General features: G+C 46.5%; 5 protein-coding genes across 14 annotated transcripts; 3 read left to right on the forward strand and 2 right to left on the reverse strand.

Annotated features, from left to right (window-relative positions):
* The first annotated feature begins 116 nt into the window (after nucleotides 1-116).
* On the forward strand, nucleotides 117-15,144 carry LOC105686763. 3 transcript variants are annotated; one of them, XM_048653117.1, is made up of 6 exons: nucleotides 117-268; nucleotides 374-2,803; nucleotides 2,979-3,101; nucleotides 11,208-11,399; nucleotides 11,537-11,786; nucleotides 14,989-15,144. In XM_048653117.1, the coding sequence occupies exons 1-2, from the start codon at nucleotides 125-127 to the stop codon at nucleotides 1,640-1,642; spliced, it is 1,413 nt and encodes a 470-aa protein (XP_048509074.1). In that variant the 5' UTR covers nucleotides 117-124; the 3' UTR covers nucleotides 1,643-2,803; nucleotides 2,979-3,101; nucleotides 11,208-11,399; nucleotides 11,537-11,786; nucleotides 14,989-15,144. The 3 variants fall into 3 exon arrangements, with proteins under 3 accessions (XP_048509074.1, XP_048509073.1, XP_012257310.2); XM_048653116.1 differs by lacking the exon at nucleotides 14,989-15,144 and adding an exon at nucleotides 14,197-14,297; XM_012401887.3 differs by lacking the exon at nucleotides 14,989-15,144 and adding an exon at nucleotides 7,436-7,799 and having other exon boundaries at nucleotides 11,537-11,671.
* On the forward strand, nucleotides 8,372-9,968 carry LOC105686169 (zinc finger protein 358-like). Its single transcript, XM_048653120.1, has 2 exons — nucleotides 8,372-9,378; nucleotides 9,518-9,968. The coding sequence occupies exons 1-2, from the start codon at nucleotides 8,613-8,615 to the stop codon at nucleotides 9,778-9,780; spliced, it is 1,029 nt and encodes a 342-aa protein (XP_048509077.1). The 5' UTR covers nucleotides 8,372-8,612; the 3' UTR covers nucleotides 9,781-9,968.
* Nucleotides 11,427-14,203, reverse strand: LOC105686170 (venom allergen 3-like). Its single transcript, XM_048653126.1, has 5 exons — nucleotides 13,515-14,203; nucleotides 13,348-13,432; nucleotides 13,106-13,238; nucleotides 12,823-13,033; nucleotides 11,427-12,746 (listed from the first exon to the last, which is right to left on the reverse strand). The coding sequence occupies exons 1-5, from the start codon at nucleotides 13,524-13,526 to the stop codon at nucleotides 12,687-12,689; spliced, it is 501 nt and encodes a 166-aa protein (XP_048509083.1). The 5' UTR covers nucleotides 13,527-14,203; the 3' UTR covers nucleotides 11,427-12,686.
* LOC105686250 (venom allergen 3-like) lies at nucleotides 14,411-15,717 on the reverse strand. Its single transcript, XM_012400901.3, has 5 exons — nucleotides 15,480-15,717; nucleotides 15,180-15,350; nucleotides 15,015-15,099; nucleotides 14,799-14,931; nucleotides 14,411-14,722 (listed from the first exon to the last, which is right to left on the reverse strand). Exons 1-5 carry the CDS (start codon nucleotides 15,627-15,629, stop codon nucleotides 14,491-14,493), a joined length of 771 nt encoding a protein of 256 aa, XP_012256324.2. The 5' UTR covers nucleotides 15,630-15,717; the 3' UTR covers nucleotides 14,411-14,490.
* A 131-nt stretch (nucleotides 15,718-15,848) lies between these two features.
* On the forward strand, nucleotides 15,849-22,168 carry LOC105686719. 8 transcript variants are annotated; one of them, XR_007277707.1, is made up of 7 exons: nucleotides 15,849-16,558; nucleotides 16,644-17,764; nucleotides 18,752-19,082; nucleotides 19,475-20,177; nucleotides 20,260-20,493; nucleotides 20,579-21,828; nucleotides 21,911-22,168. XR_007277707.1 is itself a non-coding variant. In XM_048653119.1 (5 exons), the coding sequence occupies exons 2-5, from the start codon at nucleotides 17,735-17,737 to the stop codon at nucleotides 20,273-20,275; spliced, it is 1,080 nt and encodes a 359-aa protein (XP_048509076.1). In that variant the 5' UTR covers nucleotides 15,849-16,558; nucleotides 16,644-17,734; the 3' UTR covers nucleotides 20,276-22,168. The 8 variants fall into 8 exon arrangements, 1 of the variants encoding a protein (XP_048509076.1); XR_007277705.1 differs by having other exon boundaries at nucleotides 20,579-20,822; nucleotides 20,970-22,168; XR_007277706.1 differs by having other exon boundaries at nucleotides 20,579-20,822; nucleotides 21,573-22,168.
* The last annotated feature ends 124 nt before the right edge of the window (nucleotides 22,169-22,292 follow it).

Here is a 22,292-nt window from a genome sequence, read left to right on the forward strand (position 1 = left end):
CTGCCAACAAAATCGACAATTGTCAAATTCGTTATTTCGGTATCTGCTGTCAGTAAAATCATTATGTCTTTAATATGCTTCGAATCCTCAACTTTGTTAAACTTTTCACGCAAATACTGATAAGATGCTGACTACGGGGATCCTGCCGGGCAGCATCACCCTTCGATCGATCGCCCCCTTCATTCTCGAGGGAACTGGCCTATTCATGATCTTCTTTGCCGCTGTTTTACTAGCCACACCGTTCGCCACACGTATCAACTTGAATTTCGTACGTCCATGCAAAATGTTGTATTTTCAATTTACAATTAGACCCGGGATTCAGGTGTAACAATTCATACATTACAACAATTCAAGAAATTTCTGTAATCTTCAGGGGAATCACACGAGTAAAGTCAAGGGAAATAGGAGCGGGATCACCAAGTTTACCGAAGCAACGACGTACCCTTCCTTGGCTCCTTTACCCCCATCAAATCCTGGATCTACGATAGATTCAACATCCGAGTTGTCTCTGCTGCATCTAGCGTACCCTGAGTCGGTAAACAAATCCAATGAAGAAATAAGCGATGCAGAGGAAGTCTGCAACGAACGAACTCCGACGAAAGGATCGTCCGAGTCGCCAGATCCTTTATTATCATCTACCGTAATCCCATCCGAGCGTTATCCGATATTCGACGAGTCGACGATCGTTAACTACAACTCATACCGTCACAAACTGATAGAAGAAACTCTCGCCAAACAGTACGGAGGTGATTATGCACCCGGTAATGTTATCCTGAATTTAATTCAACTGAACACGCCCGATTCCCTGGCCAACGTCGTCCTGGCTAAAAAATACGACGGTATCAGTTTTTTCGATCATATAAAACTCTGCGATGCACTAGCTAACGTCTGCGCCACCCCAAATCCGGATATCGAGTATCCGGATCCGCTGTCTCATTTCATTCCCAGAAACATGCGCAGGCCTTCGACTTCCGAAATGGAAACTGAAACTGCGGAGCCCTCGGAGACCGAAATAATCGGGGCAAAGCCCTCAGCTAATTGCACTTCTGGACCGACTACTCAGGTTTACAGTTGTCAGAGAATCGTCCCTAGACGATTCCCCGAGGGCGGAGGGAGAGGGAGCGTCGCCAGTTATTCATTTGCAAAATCACCGTTCGTTACCCCAGCGAATTCGCAAGCCCCTTTGAATAATTCCGTAGCGTTGTTGGCCCCGCGCGGAGCAACGCTACATTCCGTCAGAGGAGAAGATCCTGCGGTCGGCTTGTCCGAGAATTCATCTCAACTTAGCGAACCTCCATTAACGGAACAGCTGTATCGCCGTGACGTTAACGCGAGTCCCGACGTCGTTTCCAGGACGCACGTCGAAGCGCAGGATTATCTCAGTCGTATAACGAGAAAGAAACCGTATGAAATCTCTACCGCAAAGAACAGGCAGACGGCGCGACAGCCTCGAATAAAATCGTCGCTCAAAAAGAAGTGCGCACGACGTACCGCCGACGAGGACGAGTATTTTAGAAGAAACGAAAAGATTGCTGATGCTGCTGCGAAAGTCGGGGGGGATCGTTCCGAGCAGCAGAGAATATTCAGGGCTGCAAATATCACACGTTTGTCAGCATTGAAACCTACGATATGGAATAATTAGGAATTTTTTATAAACACAGACTCGTTGGTAGTTCTGCAAGTAATAATATTCCATGAGTTTGGTGAATGAGATTTTTTTTTTTTTTTTTATTGCGGATCACCGAGAAACTGAGGGCGCGGCTCCGCATCCCGGAATCTGGAATTCAAAAGTCAAGAGTCGACAGAAACTAGACTTTCCGAACTATAATGGCCAATGGTCTTGCGGTCTTTTGTTGAGAATGGCAATGATTCCGCGTCGGGACAGTTAAAACTCTGAAACTCGTGGAGTATGTTTCCCGCAGCGGGGTTCAAAGGTGCCGGTTCTAAAACCTGCGTACAAAGAGACATCAGAATCCTTGCTGTCAACGGTTCCACTTCAAAAGTAGCCGCCTCTCAATGTGTTTATTTAGTTAACGTCAAATTTACTCCAGAAAACATGAATGAGTATGCCCGGAGTCGGCAAAAAAGAAAAATAAGAAAAAAAAAAAAAATTCAAAGTACTATTTGTATCAACTGAATTCGCAAGATTGCCGTGCCGAGGCGTGGCTTTTCTAGACTATTGTATCGCTAACCACCGTGAGGACAAGCAGGATATACTTTAAAATAAAAATCCTGCTGATGCACGACGCTGTACGTACATCAAGTTTATTTATTTAGTTCAAATATTTCGATATCTCACGAATAACTACTACATAGCCAGCAAAACTATTCAGCGCATATTCGATGAAATTATAAAATTGATTTATAATGAACCGAGGTCTGTCTTACGAACGAAAATGGAAGATCAATTTTTTTTTCCAAAATCGCGTTATTCCCTCGTATTTTATACATTTGTATCGGAGCAAGATATTCCTCGGGCTTTTCCCACTTCACTTCGATTTTATAGCCGAATCTGGTGTTAAAATATGTGTCGCGTTAGTTTCGGTCTGTTATACGGAACAGATGTGGGGAGGATTTCGGACCACCTTGAAGGTGACGAGTCTATTAATTTGTTGCGCTCTTCCCGCGATCTTCTAAACAGCAAACACCGATTCTTTTGTGGGATGGATGACCTAGAAATCCGAAGCCTTTGCCGAGTACCGTGCGTACAGATCATCGGACATAATACGCAACATCTAAAGAAAAATGCAAGAGGGTTTCGCGTGACAAATTCCAATTCGCTATGTGCTCCCAAAAATACCTGGTGAGCGCTCAATTTGTTTCGATTTAAACGGACAGCCTCCCTCCCTCCCTCCCCCCCCCCCCTTCCGCCCCCCGTACTACTTCATTTGTTAATGCGATCAATGTGATTTAGTCGATACGTCGAGAGATGGCGGACGGCGTTGTTTGTTTCATTTATTTATCTTTCGAATTTTCAGATCGTCGAAGATTCTTTTCCACCCGGTGCAGATCCTGACGACGGGGGGTGAATTTAGTCGGCAACTTTACACGCGGCAAGGATAAAACGGGCAAAAGGGTTGAGGACGAACGTCTGAACAGAGGTACCTATACGTATATAACTATTCACAAAATCCCCAGCAATTATTCAACGCCATCTTCTATGCAACGTCGTTGCTGCGGCATCGAACGAAATTTCTCGTTGGAATCTCCAGGTCTGACGCGAAATAACTTCGCTTCTTGCACGATCGATTTATAAGTGCGACCGCAGGTGCGAATTTTCTTATCGATAATTTCGTTATCGGTGACGCGTGAACATCAGATTTTGAAAACCGGTTTTTCGGTTCGTCGTAGCTTTTGGCGCGAGCCCCGAAGACACACGGTTGCGCAGCCTCGGCCCACTCGGAGGCGCGGTTATTAATCAAATCCAAGTTTCCGCGTCAGTGATCGACTCCTCCTCCTCTCTCACCTCTGAGAAGTGCCGCTCCTGGAGGGAGTTGGGTTGGAAAAAAAAAAATAAAACGAGATGAATAGAGGTAGACAATATTGCCCTCTCGACCAGATGGCCCGTGCCGCGTAAGTGCGTTTCTTCCACCGAAAACGTCCGTAGGTTTACTGCAGAAGCGGCGGTCGTTTCAACGCGGATGACAATCCAAAATAGAAAGAGAAATAAATGCGAAGCGAGATCCCCGATCGCGCTTATACGTGTGTGTACGTATAATATAAATAATCCCATAACGTCGACGCTTTGTTACCGTGCATTGCGGTGTGAAACACATTGTGAGCTGCGGTTTGACTTGCTCGCAGGACCTTTTAGCAAAGGTGTATCTACGGTGACGAGCGCGACAGGGGGGATGGTGGGGACGTCAACAAGGGAAGCTTCCCGTTAACCACGAGGCGAAAAAAGGAGCGCGCGGAAGGATCGAGTGCGAGGACGAGCACGGGCAATCCGAATAAATTGAAATTACAAAACGCCAATGATCGAGGTAAATCGTGGCGTTTGCCAGGTTTTTCATTCTATACTCGGTGAGGCGACGCTCTCTCTCCTTATCGCTACATATGTATATGAGAGAAGTAAAGTAGAGAGACATTAGAGAAAGAAAAACGATGTGTAACGCGTCCGTTTGCGGTGTCGCGTACTCGATAACGATTTACAAGACACCGCGGCGGCTAGAGTCGAAACGCAGCAACGTCTGCCGCGACTACTATTTGTCAGCCACCCTCGCATAAATCAAAAAACCAAGAACGACGACGACGACGACGACGAGGAGCGGCGTTAGCGGTTAAAATTCACGGGTATACCCGTCGTCGTTTCTCCCGTTTGTACGGAGTCGAGGGTGTCTCGCCGGATCATCCGTGCGGAAGAACATAATAAAATTTCGCCCGCCATGGCAGGGGCGGTGACTGCGGTCGCACTCGGTTGACTCCGGGGTGGGTCCTGCCCCTCGACTATTACAAGGGGTTAGGGGTTGGCAGCCCTGGTAGCCGGGAGGGAGCGTGCGACGAAGGAGGCCAGGAGAGAGGCAAAAGCCGAAAATCAAAACCACCTCCCCGCGCGCGGTACCCCGAGGGCTCGACCGGCCGTCCGGGCCTCGAAATCCTGGGCACACGATGCGAACGGCGATTTTTTTCCCCCATTCATCCGTACACGCCACCGATCCCGATCGCGCTCACTCGACCGCGGCGGCGGCGGAACGCAGTTTTTTTTTTCTCACCCGGTTAGAGAATTTTTTGGGCATTTTCTCGCCGCGTCGAATCGCGCCCGATTTCGATAAATTTTTTTTCTTTCCCCGATCGGAGCGAAAAAAAGACAAACGACAAATCAGACCGTATTGATAGGACGAGCTGGTTTCCTGAATCGTGTAATACCGCGATTATATCGATCCATCACGCTGTGGACAGCCCGGACAATCGGTGGCGCGAGCCACGAGAGTTCGCGTGTACCCGACGATCGCGCGCGATCGGTCAATCAATCTCCCGATGATCTGTAAGAATTTTTTAACCGTCGCGTTGGAAAATATAAAAGCAAAAAAAAAACAAACCGAACTTCACCGCTGTCGTACTCGTCGCCGGATATACGTACATGCGTACCGTCGTCGGGTGGAAAACTCGTGGCGAAGTTTTCTCTAAAATATGAAAGAAATTTGCACACCGCCAGGAGAGAGGGCGGCGGACAACAACAGGTAGGCGATTGCCCGGAGCATCAGGTGTCGGAGATGGGGAAAACCCGGCGCAGTATTATAACCCCTGAGAATTAAGCATATTACTCGTGGTATTTGTTTGTTCTTTATATAGCAGTACAATGTAATGAGCTGTGGCGCGCGCTTCTTCTCATTGTCGGTTTATTTAAGCCTACCTGAATCGAGGCCGGAACCTGCAGCATAAGGTGGGAAAAACCTGAGGCTTTTCTCGCACTTACCGCGACGCCGAATTCCTCGTGACTCTAATTCGGGTGGTGTACAGCCGTAAAGATGGAATATATTATCGCGATGAATTATACCTGCTTAATTTTAGCACGCGGATAGAAATTTTATTCGAAACCGTCGTTCCGACGACGTAGAGTTTCGCCTGGTCTCGAACGCGTTTCGTTCGCGCTATTTTTTCCAGGATCTCTGCTCGGCGAAGGACGTGAAAAGAAGGGAAAAGATTTTCGAAGGACACGCCGGATGTCGGCGATGCGGTAAGAAATCTTCAAACGCATATAATAACTCTCAGCTATTGAGGTCAGGATTAGGACAAGTGTGTTGTGACTTGTGAGGGACGGAGTAAGATGGATCAGCTGTAAGAGTCTGAGGTTCCGGCAAAGATATAGATTTCTTAGCCTCTGGTTTGTAACAATTTTTAGTCGACTAAGTAGCCGCAGCTTTGTGCTACCGTTATTTCGCAGAGGTTCGCAAAAAAAAACCCGCCGAGGTAATTCGTCTTCCGGAGTGTCAATGACAATCGATCGATTCGTTCCGACGAATTTACGCGTAGAATGGAGGTCGGAAAAAGCGGCGAGAAAAAAGTAACATATATATATAATTGAAAGAGACGAGAATAATTCCTTCGATATTTTTATTCAATTCAACCGTTTGATCGGGTGTGTCGCGTTTAATTGCACTTACTTGCATCTACTTTCAGAAATATAACGTCACTGTGATTCGTCGAATCCAAATTCGTCTTTGATGAAAACAAGGGGATTTTGTGGGGGGGGGGATTAGGGGTAATCGGAAGGGTCCGCCGTAGAGGCGATCCGTCTCAAAAGATGACCCGGTGTCGCGTAGCGGGATATTTGCGGGCAGTTGCAGCGCGTATTACGGTTCCTCGAGACCTGCACTACCGAGGGGAAGATAAACTCGGACGTTGAGAGAGAGGCAGGGGAACGAGAATATCGTCAGTTTCGCGAAACTTTTTAGGTACGCCCCCGGTCGACGACTGGTGGGAAAACCCGGCCGAGGGAACAATTGGTGATTAGCCTTTGTAATTAATACCGATTCCAGAACGAACGGGGTACGACGGGTGGAGGACAGGTACCATTGTCGGAGTATTTGGTTTACCCGTATAAGCGAATCGCGCCGATCTCCGCTTAGCAATTTGAGACAATTTTATACATGAAAAAAAAAAAAATACGCACGTTTGCACGGTTTACGTTACAATCTCGCATACGTTACATTTTTCTTGTTCACTTTCACGTCATCTCCTCGGTTCGATTTCCTAATTCTAAATCCCGACCGGCACGAGCGTAATTACCGTAATGATCCCGATTCGATTATAATAATTACAGGAATTAGATGGGATGAGTCGTCGATATCCGCCTATAAGTAGCGGCCGATTGATTGTCGCGATGTTGAAATTCGGAAGTTGCATAATTCGGAGCACGTTTGCTCCCGGTCACACGGAAAATAATGAATATCAATGAAATTACCGGGTCCGTCGTGCGGAACGAACCGCGAAGGTGCGAATCCTTTTGTCGCGTCGTCACGGTAGAGCGCTCGTTTTTACACCTTCGCACCTTTCGCTAATGGCGTAATTATACCGATTGAAATACAACGATACATATCGCGGGTCGCGGTTTCGTTCGAACCACTCGTAACGAGAAACCGACGAGGTCCACGATTCGAGAATCCGATCAACCTTGACGAATTTTGAGCCCAAACTGATTTTCAAGGGTGCAATGAAAGCGCGATTCGAAGTCTGGTATACGTGAACGCCGGATGTAATTTTTCGGAACGTCGTCTCAGCGTTCGGAGGATGCGATCGCAATATTGGAATCGTGCATAATACGTCCGATTCGCGACGCTCCCTCGACTTTCAGGGGTCCGCTGAACGGTAAGGTTAAATTCGTGGACTCTGCCCTCCGCGCTTCGGCCTGCGTTTAAAAAATTATTTTTTTTTTCCCTCTTCTTCCTTCTCTCTCTTCGCGCGATTATTCTTTGCTACGTTTCCCCATTTATAGGTTCGAGTGGAGATTTCGCTCCTAGTTTTCAGCGCGATCGAAACCACCGAGCACTCCCCTTTCTACGGGTATAGGATACCTACCCACCGGCGCATCACGGGGTGTAACGCGCCGATCATATTCGGACAAAGGCGAGAGAGAGTTATCTATTATACGGCGTTCGGAGTCACGGATCGAGCGGCGCAGCGGCATCAATGGATAATTCTTGGAGCATTTCGCTCCTGCAGGGGCACGATGTTCGCAGGGATACAAACGCGACGTCGGTCCCTCTCTCTGTGTGTACGTGTATTTCAATGCGCGCGTAGGAGGGTCTCGAAACGAAACGAAGAACTGCCGGAGAGTTTCACCGTGCTATACACGAGGGGTAAGCCTAGGGCCGCGTTTCGAGTGTTACAATAAATCAGCGCCCAGAAAATGCCCCACCCCCACGACCGAGATCGTTGAAAATGGCATACATACGTTATTCTTACTATTCTACAACGCGTCGACTGTATTCCTCATTGTCGACCAGAAGTGCTTCCATTTACCCTCCCCGCTTTATTCTCGCCGCCGCGCTTATCCACGATTATCGCTTTCGAAAAATTCGAATAATCCTTCGAAATAACGTCGCACCCACCCAACCACCCAATCCGCGCTTTTTAATCTCCGATTCGTCTTGAGATTAAAAAAAAAACCCCATCGAAGATCGAAAATTCGATCAAGCTCTTCAGATCCCAGAATATATCTTCCGGCGTCTTCCGCGCGTAGGTAAATACGGTTTACTACTCACGGACGAACGTACGAGAGGGGGGGGCCCCCGCAGTATGATTGCGTGCGGCTGCAGATTAATTCGGGACAAAAGATACGTCGTATCGCAGCGCCTACCGCAGGCCCCCGGAAAGCCTTCCCGAGCCCTTCTGCAAACCCCACCCCGCGCCTCTACTGCGGATCCGAGGGTGACCCGAAGGGCCGAGGGCGGTTACAAGCGATCCCCACTTCGGGTAAGGGCGACGGGTGGTTGGACACCCTTCTGTATCGGGGGACCTTTTCAACCCGGCCCTCTTACCCCTGAGTATATATTAAAATCGTGGCTAAACTACCCTCAGTTAAACGAGAGCGATTGAGGAGTGAGGAGCGAAATTTTATCGGTACAAGTTTATCCTCGTTATCGAGTTATACCCACGGTGAAGGGAACGGCATGACATTCAACAACAGAAACGGTCTGTTCCGGCCTTGGGACGAAGACAACGGGGACAAGGATCCGTCCCAGGAGATGGGGGACCGGGCACGCGGAAAATTCGCGTATCTCAGTGCGGTTAGCGTGAAGTGCGAGCGTGCGGAGGACGAGGATCGAACGGCCTCGGGGTCCGCTTCGTCCCCGAGTTCGCCGGACGAGAGTGGTGGCACCGTTTCGAATTCGATCATCGATCGAGAGGTCGACGACGTCGACGACGAGGAGGAGGACGAGGAGGAGGACACTCTGCACAAATTGACGAGTCTGGTCGACAGGACTATACTGGGACTGCCCAAGGCCGACAATTCCGTGGACAGCGGGAGTTCGTCGAGCAGCGAGACGTCCTCGTCGTCGCCAGGACCGACGGACGCCGACGACGAGCGTTCGCAGCGTTCCGCTTTCGTTCCCGCTATGCTGAATCGTCAATCGGCGTTCTCGTTCGCCGGGGTGTCCTACCCCGCGCCGGTGTCGCAGCACTTCGAAAACGGCGGCGGTAGTTTCGTCGGTCAGGAGATATTGGCAAGACACGAACACCACGTAGCCTTCGATCGTTACGCCGCTCAGCAGGCGGGACATTTCGCTCTCGAGGAAGCCGCGAGGCTCCTCCAGCACCACGAAGCACTCGTCAAGCAGAACAAGAAACTGAGACCGAAGAAATTCAGGTGCCCCCACTGCGACGTCGCTTTCAGCAACAACGGACAACTCAAAGGACACATCCGCATACACACAGGTGAACATTAATTTGCTCGTACGATCGTCGTCTCGTTACGGGGAATATCGACGCTGTTCGAAAAGAGGAAGGAAGGGAGGAGTGATGCGCGGATCGGAAATGGAAGGGAGATTTTCTATGTTGTTTTGATGATTTTCAGGGGAACGACCGTTCAAGTGCGACGAGGAAGCTTGCGGCAAGACGTTCACGAGGAACGAGGAATTGACCAGGCACAAACGGATTCACAGCGGCGTTCGTCCGCACGCTTGTCCCGCCTGCGGCAAACGTTTCGGCAGGAAGGATCACCTCAAAAAACACGCGAGGACCCACGAGATGAGAGGTCCCGCGATTTACATACCGGCGCCGGGACCGTTTCCGTTCCCGGCTCACCCACCGCTGCATCCCTTTCTATTCGGACTTTGAAAGAAACGTGGAAACAATATTTTGCCACTGCGAGCGATGGATCGAAAACTACGATCGGGGTCACGGAATCGACCGGGATATAATTGCGGATTTTCGCTTTACCAGGGATGGAATTCGAACGGAAAAATGGCGCCGATGAGATTGAGATGACTGAAACAAACGTCGCGAAAAGAGACGCCAACGAGATATTTCACAGTGCCTATTTAACGGATAAAATAGATCCCCGAATTTTGATATACGGATAGTACAGCAGAAAAAGAGATCGATGTAAACAGGGGCAGAGGAAGATTGAGGGTCCAAAAGTATTTTTTATACAAATTTACCGCTATTTAGATCTTCTAGGATAATAACGAGGTGTCGGATCGATGGATTCTGGAACTTGGACGAGAAAAAAAAATAAAAAAATAAAAAGACCCCGTGTAAATATTATGTGATATGTAAATAAGATATTATGTACAGTAATTGTAAATAAGAGATGAATATTTAATATTTCACGAAGATAAATACGAAATTTTATTTATAAGTAAAAACGAACGAAAAAAAAAAAAATAAACAAATTTATACGACCATAAACGATATACGGATGTATAAAAATAATCCACACTCCATACCAATAATCGGTACGCATGTACGTGCATTCGTCGATCCTTAGAATCGAACGAATTTTCAAAGTTGAAAATAAAAATCAACGACCGCAATTTAAAAATAGTCCCTGCGGATCTGCCGCGAGTCGACGAGAATAAATTATACGTAAATTATTCTTGCATTATAGCGAACAGCGGGAGAGGAGATCCGCCATTTTCCTCTCGATTGAATTCAGCATGGCGCCGGGGAGGGGAGGCATTTTACCCCCCTTACCCTTCAATTACATCCCCTCCGTAATGCCCCGCGGGCGCAGGGGTTGCGCCCTAATCAAAATTCCCCCCCTCGTATCCTTTGCCAAAGCGGTTCTCCGCAACTACCGCAAACCCGATGCCCCATTCAGTTTTTTCACCGATATTTTTTCCCTCCTCCTTTTTTTATTCTCCTTGTTACGGCGCTCGGAGGATACAGACGCGACGGGGATGAGCCACCGTTGAATGCGAGGATACGAATGTTTCGGTTGGTTTTCGGGGGGGAAGGTACAACCTCGGGGAACTCGTACGCGTACACATATGTATATGCCTATGCCCACAGTGTAGATATGATGACCCCGAGGGGAAATATACCGCGTAATCTTTTTATTCCACTCGACTTTCCACTCGTTTATTACCGCCCCCCGATTCCATTGTAATCAAACTCGGCGTCGAACAAATTTCGTCTAAATTTCCCGAAGAAATTAAAGAGTACGATCATTCCCCTCCAACGTTTGCAGTCACGTCGGTTTCGTCCGGCAAATTCGATCATTTTCAGGGACCGTTAACAAAAATTCTGATTTCCCATTGCAGGTGATACCAAACGTCCGAAATATTGCGACTATGCGGAGCAACGATCAGCGGTTATTTTTCTCACGCATTTGCGATTCGCCAGAAGAAAAACGATATTCGGGATAGTGTCATCTGCGATCTCTGCTGACAACTCCCCGCCGCGTGTGAAAAGGACGCACGTTCGCAGCGTGACTCTGTCGGGATGTAATGCAGGTACGGGGAAAATATTGTGAAGAAAAGTCGGTATAATTATTGAATTTATATACGGACATATAATAGCTATAATATGTGACTTATTGTTGTTATTATGATTTCACGTTCAAATCTGGGATTTCCACCGCGAGCCACAGGACGAGATTCTGCAGTTCGGTTTATTGGGCTCCCCCTGTAAACTTTCTCCCTTGATTTCTCAACTTCCCTCGAGTATGTATACGAGTATATATATATACCCGTATATACCTATGTGCGTACGGACCATTCATCGCATCCAGTCTCTGCACGGCCACAGCTCGCACTTCGGCAACAGCTAAACGATCGCTTACTCGAGGATTACAAGATCTTTAAATCCCTTCGAACCGCCGGGATTACATTTCGAGGATGGTGAGTTTTTTTTTTTTGTTTTTTCTCTGCGGAATAGTTTTCTATCCATCGAGTAAGGTATTATCGCATGAATCCACACGATTTTGAACCGACTTATCGAGTCGGTGGTGACTTTTGAACTTCGGTGGATACCGTGGCAAATTTTGCACCGTTATTGTAAATATCAAGTTGTACGTTGGAGTAACGCTGATCCAAAGAAGGGTCTCCGTTGCTTCCGATATATTTACCGTTTCCACGATACCCCGCATCGTGTATAATACGTATGAACGTTGTGCATCAAACTATTTAAGAATCGTCTTTGGAAATCGTCGAAGAATCGAAGGGAAGAACACCCGCCGCGTTCCGTTGACTGACTGATATATTGTAGATCTTCTCGCATCGTCGTAGATTCCGGTATTCGAGGACACCGCTATACCTATACCTTTACCGTGGACTCGCCAGAGAAACTCCGGCGACCTTTTATCATTGTTGGGTGTCATAGGTGTGTGTATGCGCAGTGGATTGCGTTGCCTCGACTATCCCTGCGCCAAGATACAAGCTGAAAGCCGAACCTATTAGAGCTAAACGGTATTAAATGGAAGAATCGTCGAGTGTCAGCGCAACAACAATGACGAAGGCAAACATTCGAATGGAGCCGGGACTACGAACCGCCACCCGCGGCGAACGATCCTCACAATGGCGAGAGTCCGGCGGTGATCGATGCCCGTTTTACCGGGTCGATCCAATTTGATTATTGCGCACCTATACAACGCCAGATATTACGCAGTTGACGTACGTTTTCTTTTTTTTTTTTTCTCCCCAACGGTGTTATACGTTTACATTTATTTTCAATTTTCTCAGCGACAGGTTTAGTTGAACTCTGGAGTCGATCGATCCGCGACGAGGATTATAACGTAGCCGCTAGGATCGCAGTTGCAAATAAATCGTGACGAGTGAGAGAAAATCGATGTTCGCGTATACCTGTTATGTATAGTATCGGGGGATGAAAATATCGCTTTTTTTCATCGTTTTAGAAATCTGTAAGATGAAAAATGACCTTGCTCCGCACTCCGGACGAGCACCTCGGACCGCCCTCCGCCACGGTGTACATCGGATGACCTAGGAAGTTACCGGCTGGTCCGTAATTGCAAATCAATCGCATGGTGTTCATACGATATTTGCGGTCCCAGAATTTTACCTTCCCGCATCCGATGGCGGAAGTTTTAGCCCATACCAATTGCGTGTAGTGACCCGTGGCGTGCCTGGAACTGAGCGAACGTAAAATTGGCGGAGTCAAAGTTAAACGCGCGTTATTCGACTTTATTTATACAGGTATTTACCGATATCGCGATACGTCCGCACAGCTGAATAATTTTACCTCGTTGTACCAACCGTCCACCAGTTTCTCGATCGGGTCGGTTATTTTCTGACTACTCCAGGTGGTCGCCACGTTTTGCCCGACTTGAAAACGTTCTGAAAAGTAAAATTAAACAAAAAAACGGAAGAAAAGATCCATTTTCCTTTCGCTGGTGACTCAAACGATGCTTCAGTGGTTTTATTTATTTTCTTCGTTTAATTTTACCGACTTCTCTGCAATCGTCGTGGGGTTTTACAGCGCACTGATCTCCCCATCGTTGGGCGATTGTCGCCAATTCCGCGTCCCAACTCTGGAAAATGATGTGCGGAAATTGATTGGTTTTTTTTTTTTCCCCTTCTTCAAATATTCGGAATAAAAACCGCTGGACTCGCCAATAGACTCATGTCGCTGGCCGGAGGCTGAGGTCCGGGGCTTCCGCGCGTTTCTCGACCTTCGGCGACCTTCGTTCTCAGTTCGTTGTGTCTGTCCACCAAGGATTTTATCTCGCTACTCGTCAATGGCTCGTTTTCGTACTTGTCGCAATTTTTCGAAGGAGTGCTGCTCTGGAACAAATGTGTCAGGGTCGCGGGAATTGAATATTTTCGCGGAGCCCTTCAATCGTCGTTTCAAATCACCCACCGGGTATCGACACATCGTATGCGCTCCGTGGCAAAACGAACAATAATCGGTGGCTTCTGTCCGGGTAAATTTATCCGATGTACAAACGAACGCGCAGGTAAAACTCAAAAGATAGAAACCGGGCGAGGCTCTCGATCCAACGAACATTTTTCAATCGCAGTAATCGCTGCGCAATTCCGAGAGGAAAAATTTAACGAATTCCAACTTCCTATTGAATCTTATTCGCGATACTTTCCTCTGCTAGGTTGACGCTTATCGATGAGGTACTTTTTACCTCTCAGCAATTTTCGCGAAGCTGACATCAAGCGAGAAGGAGGTTCGTTTTCATAATTGTAAAAACAATAAGGGTAGATATTTTCGCGTTCTTCGAACCCCTCGATGAGCTGGCCAGATATCGAATTTCTCATCACCTGATACGTTATTATTATTTTCAAGGAGGTTCGGGACACCGAGGAGGAATCAACGGTCCGACCGAGCTATCGATGAAATGACATTTGGTTCTGTAGCTCCGAGAATCGGAGACGTCGAGAGAGTTAAGAAAAACAAACAAAAATCAGACGCAGTTTCGACCCATCGATCACCCCTTTACCTCAATTCGTATCTGCTGTTGGGATTCGTGAGAAATTGGTACGATAAAAGAAATTGATTGTTTCAAGTATCATTGCGTTCTATTTCTAAGGACTTCACATACAACTATTCGAGTAAATTTAACGTTCTTTCCATACTCTACTAATTACAGAGACTCGGCCAGGCCTTGCTCTTGCCCCTTGTGCAGCCGGAGGCGGTTTTTCCGGCGGTATAAATTCGCTGTCCTATCACGTTACCCCCCGGTCCGTAGTTGCAGATCAAACGCAAGGTGTTCATCCCACGTGCGCCGTTGTAGAATCTGACTTTTCCACAGCCTATCGAGGACGTCTGCCCCCAAACCAACTGCGTGTAATGACCCGTACTGCTCTCAAATCTGCGTGACGAAAGAACGTCGGGTTTGTCAGGTGTCGGGTAAATTTTTCATCGCTCGCGAAAGATCCGTTCGTTACCTGTATTTCGAGACATCGGCGCGGTTGAACATCTTCACCTCGTTGTACCAAGGGTCCACCAGTTTAACGATCGGATCGAACGTGTTACCCGTAGTCATGACGGTCACTACGTTCTGACCGACGTAAAAGCGATCTAGAAAAAATATCGGATTATCAGAAAAACGTTCGACGACAGTTTTCTATTTTTCAGTGTCCACGTCGTCGTCGTCGTCTCACCTACTGATCTGCAATCGTCGTGAGCGTTCTCCGCGCACTGGTCAGCCCACCGTTGAGCCACCCTCGCCAGTTCCGGATCCCACGCCTGCGAACAGAATTCTTGCGAAACAACCACATATTCGTCGATTCCCGTTTCAAGACTCTAAGAACGACAGGGAGACTCACCAGTGCCTTCATGTCGGTGGCGGGAGGCTGCGGTCCCGAGTTACCAGCAGTTTCTCGACCCTCCGCAACCCTTGTTCTAAGCTCATTGTGCCTGTTAACCAGAGATTTTATCTCGCCGGCGGTCAGCGGCTCGTTGACGTATTTTTGACAACTTTTGGACGGAGCGCTGCTCTGAAAAAAAAAAAAAACAATTAATAAACAAAAAAAAAAAAACGTCGGGTAAAAATTGAAACCGTCAACCCGTTCGACGGTCTGGATACTCATTCGCGTCGTCGTTTTATTGTTCGCAGAGCGGCTCACCGGATATCGGCACATAGTTTGCATCCCGTTGCAAATGGAACAATAGTTGGCGGTTTGCGCGGAGGTGGATATATCCGCGATACCGACGAGCGCGCAGCCAGCAAGGGCCAGGAGAAACGGGCTGGACGATATTCTCGACTTGACGAACATGTCGCGGGTAAGAAATTTTGTCACTCGACGATTGTTATTTATTCGACGTTCGGAAAATGCGAACGGACTATCGGGAATTGGACGCTCCTACGCCCTCTCGCCAATACTTATGTACAAAGCGGAACGTGCGACGTGCACTTTATTCATGACTTTTTTTTTCCCCCCCGAACTCTGCGTCGTTTATCAACGACGATGCTCGATGTTTTACCTTTCAGAAATTTCCGGGAACACGATATCTGCTGATATATTTTCCACACCTGTTCATAGCCCGACGGTGTACGACCCGTGTGCATGTGTATCACCTGCAGCTATGTATTTCCGCGTCTTTGACACGGTTGACGTAAACTCAAAGTATGGAACATCTGCTCTTAGAAGAGCGGTGCAGAGACAACTCGGGTTTTTTCATTGCGTAGCTTCGATTCGTGGATTTTCCCGTTACTTTTTCTCATACCGTTATCTTTGCTAAATGTTTATGAATTATTGTATTCGCGTCGTTTCGACGTTATCGGCGATACTGTTACGTGTACGTTTCGCTTATCGCAGAACGTTTTGCGTACGTTGTACGCGTGTAAGTATGTACGTACATGTTCGCGGTGCAATGCCTCGGAATCTTGTCGGGTTTCGTAATGAAAAAAATTTATTATTATCTCGGGAGTGACACGAACGTTTTTTTAATAGAAGATAATAACAACAACGTCAATCTATGTAAACGAACAGTTGTCGCAGATGTTGTTACCGAACTTGTTGTCTTTTTCATCGTTGTTTACTTTTTTCATATTTCCCTCGCTAATACCGCACATTATTGCGTAACGAGTAATTTCTATTATTCAACCACCTACGCAAACTTGGATACGTTATAAAAATTATACACCGCTGACGCGTTTGTACACATTTTTACCGTCGTTATTCGTTCAAACAAAGAACTATAAGTACGCGTAAATTAATGTCATATTGTCACACGTCTACCTGTACATATTCGTGAATTATCACGCCTCGATTATTTCATAATTACAGGTACGCCTTGTGGGAGATGCGGCTGCTTTTGAGGATTTCGTTATTAAAGGAAGGCGTTATAAGCTGCATGTCCTCATTTGCCACGGAGCGGAGATGTGATTCGCCACGATCATCCCTCGACAATCGAACCCTACTCCGTAATCCCCATTTCGAGGGGGTATATAAAGAATCGTGGAATTAATAATCGTTCCTCCCAAGTTCCATCGGCCATCATTACGTTATTCACGCCCGTACAATGGGACGACGGGTCAGAAATTGAGGGACGGAGAGCGCTCGGGGTATAAGCTTGCACAATTCTTTTACTAAAGAGGAGGAGGAATAAAAAAAAAAAAGGTGGAAAAAAATCCTCTGACTTATGGAAGCTACATAGTCGGTGGTGTTGCACCGGCTGATGGGAAAATTGTGGAACTTGTCCCCATTTTTCATCTCCTTCTTGGACGCCAACGCCCCGTCCTCTCGTCCCTCTCGACGGTCATCTTCTCCTCTGCATTTTTAAGAATGGGCTCGTAGTGGGCGGGTGGCTGTGCGAGGGAGAAAAACTATTCAATGGATGAATCGGATGAATGGGTTTTCAAATCCATTCATATCTAGTCTCGCTTACGTCGGCCGTGAGAACACGCCAAGGGGTGCAGGTTAAACGTCCTAACTTGCTAAAGCATATTTGTCAACTGCGTCGTACAGTTTTGCTTCAAAAATACCACCAGCTATGATCGGAAATCATGGGAGTTGATTCGATGCGAAAAAAACCTGTCGCATGTTCGTCGAATGCAAAGTAATTTAATTCACCGATGATGCAATCATTATTAATCTCTTCTGATTCGTCGGATCGTTTGACCGGAGTCGAAAGGTCTGTCGTCCGTTTGATTTTCACCGTTAGTTTTTTTCCTCTTTTGTCAATTACGTGATTCGGTATTTATTATGGAATTTGAATTTATCGTTTGGAGAATTTCGTGGGAAGAAATAACGCGACGTTCAACGCCGTACGGGTTTCGACGCAGCTGACCGTCGAGTTTCAATTTAAAAAACCTACTGCACGCTTTTTAACCTTGACCCCCGTCTACACCTACCACCATTGTTGTAGGTGAACTCCTATGCAGGCTCGGAATTTCTTCCTAAAAAAGGTACATATGCCTAAATCTATTGGACGTTGGTTCCAGTCGCTTTTAAGTCTCATGAACGTAAAGATGAAATTCTTCAAAATTCTTAGACCCTGTAATAAAACAGAACAAAAAGAAAAAAAGGACACCATTGTTCGACAAATCGATTACGTGGAAATATAATATGTTACGTTTTATTCACTGCTCTATATGGAGAGGGGGGTGTAAAACTTTGAATCGAATTAGCCACACGTTCTTACAAGTTGGATGTGGTCATTTCTTTCTCTTCTTCTTTTTACTTCCTTTTTCTTCTCCTCTCTTTTTCTTCGGCTGTTGCGCTTCCGGAATCGGTGCAGGAGGTTCGGGTTTCGATGATACCTTCGGTAAATTTCTCCAGGGTCTCGGTGTACGAAATTCAAGTTCTATGTTATTTTTCCTCTCGTTATTCTCGCTCCTTTTGCGTATCCTGAGTAAAAATATATTCGGATTCTCCTCCGCCTCTATGATCTTAGCCATTTCCGACGTCCTGTCGTGCTTGTCCTTGTTCTTGACATTTTTTTTATCCTCGTCCAGGTCCTCGTGACGCGACGCCGATGACGATCTGTCGTTCGCCGCGATCTCGTCTGGATGGGGAAATACTTCGATCGTACGACAACTTTGACCCTTGAATTCCCCCCCGATTCCGGCGCCCGATTCGCTCCCAAAGTTACAGCTATTTCCCGAATTGTCAGCCCTTTGAAATATCACGTTTTCCCCGCACTGCCTCGGCGTAGATCTCGCGGTACCGCCGCCTCCGAGTCTCGTTCGACCTGTCGAAAAATTGAAGGGATGTTATCTCGCAAAATCAAAATTCGTTCGGCTATTCGTTACCCCGGTTCGTATCTTCGATGCAGTCGCACGGCGGTTCCCATTCGGATTCCGGAGATTCTCTCTGCATTCGGATCACCATGTGATTGTCATTTATGATGGCCTCGATTTCCTTGTACGGTTTACCGTTCGTTACTATTTCAGAGACGACTTTACTCCTGGGAAAAACTCCGGCGCAGCAAGGGGAGCATTTACCCTTCATGCATTCGTGGTCCGGATCGCCAGCCCTTGGACAGGGACATTTTGCCTCGTCTTCTTTGGAAAGGTACGGAGATTCTACCGGACTTTCAAAGGGTCTGCGCGAAGATTGCCCGAAGTTTTTATCAATCGGTGTTCTTCGAAGAAGGCTCGAACCCGCCGAAGATGGTGTACATGGCGGGGGGCAGAGCGAGGAGGAAGTCGGAGATTTCGGCGTGGCGATCATTCGGAAATTTTAATTCAGACTTATCGGATATGAGAGCAGAGCATCGCGTCGGTGAGTCGGTTTAACAATTTTTTTAATTTGAGCTTCTGATTTAGTAATTTTGAAAAATTTTTGAAATTTTTTTATTCAGGTTATAGTCGGCGAAATGGTGCATCGAAAAATTAACGAATTAGTGACAAATGAATGCACGATACGTGTAGGAAATAGTTTTTTTCATGACGTAATTACATCGGTAAGATGACGTTGAACTAAGAAGAATTCATTCGCAAAATTTTCCAAATATAATTCGGTGTCAAAATTATTAGTAAAAAAAAAAAAAAAACTGAATAAAAATGCAGGAATATTATTCGAACGCAAACGGTGAGGGCTACAGAAAAACGCGAATAATCGAGAGATTCTTTTCTGGTAAATCGTTGTAAATGAGGTAAAAACAAAATTGTCAGTTTGCTGCAGGTCCTCACCGACGACCCCAGGGACTTATTCGTTCGGCCCCGTCACTCCGAATACACCCTGTGAATCCGATGGAAAATTTTACCAGGAGATAGCGACCGAGATGATCGGAAACGCCTTGATTATTCGCGTGGAAAAAGACAAGAATAAATCGAGGAACAGAACGCGAGGGCGTTGGGATCCGCCTTGCGATTGCGACATGGTTGAAATAAGGAGGCCGTCCTCCAACGCCGAAAGCGCAAAGATAATCAACGGCGGCGACAGCAATCAGGTGCTTTTCAAAGTATTCTCAAATCCTCAAATACCCAAGGACGACGTTAACTACAAGCCGCAGACAATCGCCTACAAAGTTGGCGCGTGCAGAGGGGGTCCTCACAGCAACGATCAGTGCAGGACGATAACCGTCGAACCGCGACTCGGAGGACCCGGATCCCAGGAGGTTCACAGCGACCATATCCAGGAAGGGAACAGAGACGTGTTCCTGCTACGCATTAAGAAAAAAGGAGACACTATGGATCCGAAGCAGAGGAATATCGAACTCGAATTGAGGACCCCGATGCCCCCCTGTCCGCTCGCCTCGCCGCCAGCATCCGAATCGACATCTCCCGACGATATCATCGCCGAAAATCAATCGGCGACAACGATCAATGGCAAGAAAAAAGAGAAGGGGAAAGGAGGAAAAGCCAAGGGGAAAAAGTAAGAATAAATTCACCGAAATTTCCCACCTGCTCTTCACTTACGATTCTCTTCTTCAATTTCTCTAAACTTTTTGTTCTAGAAAGGCAAAAAATTGAGCGCACCTGACTTCTATGACAGCCGGGGGCGAAGAACTATTTTTTGGTGGTTCCCATAGCCAAATAGCGCACAGTTCTCGCTTGACCAGCTACGCGGGACAATGGGGACCGCTCGTAATTCTTTCGCCATGGAAGTCCATTCGGCGATATTTGCAAGAGAATTGAAAGTCAGGGCATCGATGGAAGTTGTCAACGGTCGGCGTTTGTTGCAGCGAAAGGTACACGCTTGCGTGTACGCTAAGTAGTTTTACTGCGTACAATTTTCCATGCCTGGTTATTCTACTCGTCGTTTTATTGTATTAGAGGACGAGAAGTGGTCAGCCCCAAGAGGCAACTCGGTTTCATTCATCGCCTCTGCAGAGTCATAGTTCAACGGTGTATCATCGTAGGATCACAGAGCCTCCGTAAAGACCGGGTCAATGAATAGGCGGGTCGAATTTTCGTCTCGACTTATTCCCGATGATAGAACGAATGAGTAATTCAACTTCGACTCCAATAGCTGTATCGTCCTGTTACCGAGGAATAAATATTCGCTGAATTATATGAGGTAAAGTTAAATTTTACAGCAGCGACAATGAATATATTTTCATCGGTTATCACGGGCTACCTATCATTCCGTTTTCCGCAAACCGAATGTCCGCACACATTCCGTAAGATTAGAGATTTATTTTTCAATGGGATTTCGATGGCATAGGGTAAGGAGAAATATATCGCATCGACGGGGGACGAGAATCGCAGCGGAGAGAAAACACAATAGTTTCTTTCCTCAGAGTTTGACTGAGAAATGATTACGACAGGTCAATAATACGCGAAGTAAAAAAGGAGCAGTTCATTGTCATATTCTTTCATTCATTCTTTCTACCTCTGAATGATAGAGCTGCATTATTAAACACAGTTTTTCACGGGAGTCAATAAAAATGTGCGACGCCTAGTTTTGTGGTCGAACGGCGGACTATAAATTAGAGACTATGAAAGCATGCGTCGGTCGAAAAAGATCGGGGATGAAATCCTGACCGCAAGAGCGTGACCACCGAGATTCTTGCTCGCGTATTGTGTACCACTGCACATAGTGAAACCGCAATAACCTTTCTTCGACGCGATAAAATACTGCGGCCAGAAGATCCACAGAACTGTAAAACCTCCCTCACTCAGAATTATGTCACGGACGTTCGGATGAGTTGTGGAATCCATGGGCGATGATTTTGATCGCGAATTCACCATCCGAAGTTACATTCATATTAAAAATTAAAATTCTGTCATTCGAGCCCATAGGAATTTATTTTTGTTTCAAAAACAGATTCGCAAGCCCGACTTGTGACTTGGACAATTCTCCTTAGGAATCCGACAAAAGCCATGCACCGCTGATTCAGTATAAAAGTTGTATAAATTTAAATTGGCTTTGGATTTTTTCGATTCTTGTGCCGAAAAAAAAAAACAATGAAATTACATTGTATGCATGTACTTTGGTCTCAGGAATACGTTTAACGCCATTGAAAATGAGGCTACAAATGAACTCCATCAAGATTTCTTAACTCTAGCCCACGGAACGCAAAGTTAACTATAACTTGATCATTCGATAACGCTGCGATTCAGTTCGTTCATGATTATTAACTTCCTTCGTTTCTGTGACAAAAGGAAGATTTGCAGCCTTGGAACCACTTCGCCCTGAATCTACATGACAAGACTGCCCGGTATATCTGCATAGTGGATTATTACATTTAGAAACCGAATGAGATTACATACATTATTTATCATGTAGCCATAGATCACACACTCCCTGGAATATGATAAATATGGATCTAATTGAAAACATCTGTAAATTTCACTGTAACACGTTGATTGTAATAACACATGCCTTCGAATGAATAAATTCATGTCTATAGTAGCGAAAAATGTGTGAAAATTCATTACATATTATTGCTTTGACATTTAATTCTTCCTTGCACTCATCACTCGTAAGCATCCTTGATAGGCAAAACATCACTCACCTGCCGTATGATCAAGACATCACCTAGTA

This window comes from Athalia rosae, chromosome 3, assembly GCF_917208135.1.
Source record: "Athalia rosae chromosome 3, iyAthRosa1.1, whole genome shotgun sequence".
Classification (NCBI taxonomy): Eukaryota; Metazoa; Arthropoda; class Insecta; order Hymenoptera; family Athaliidae; genus Athalia; species Athalia rosae.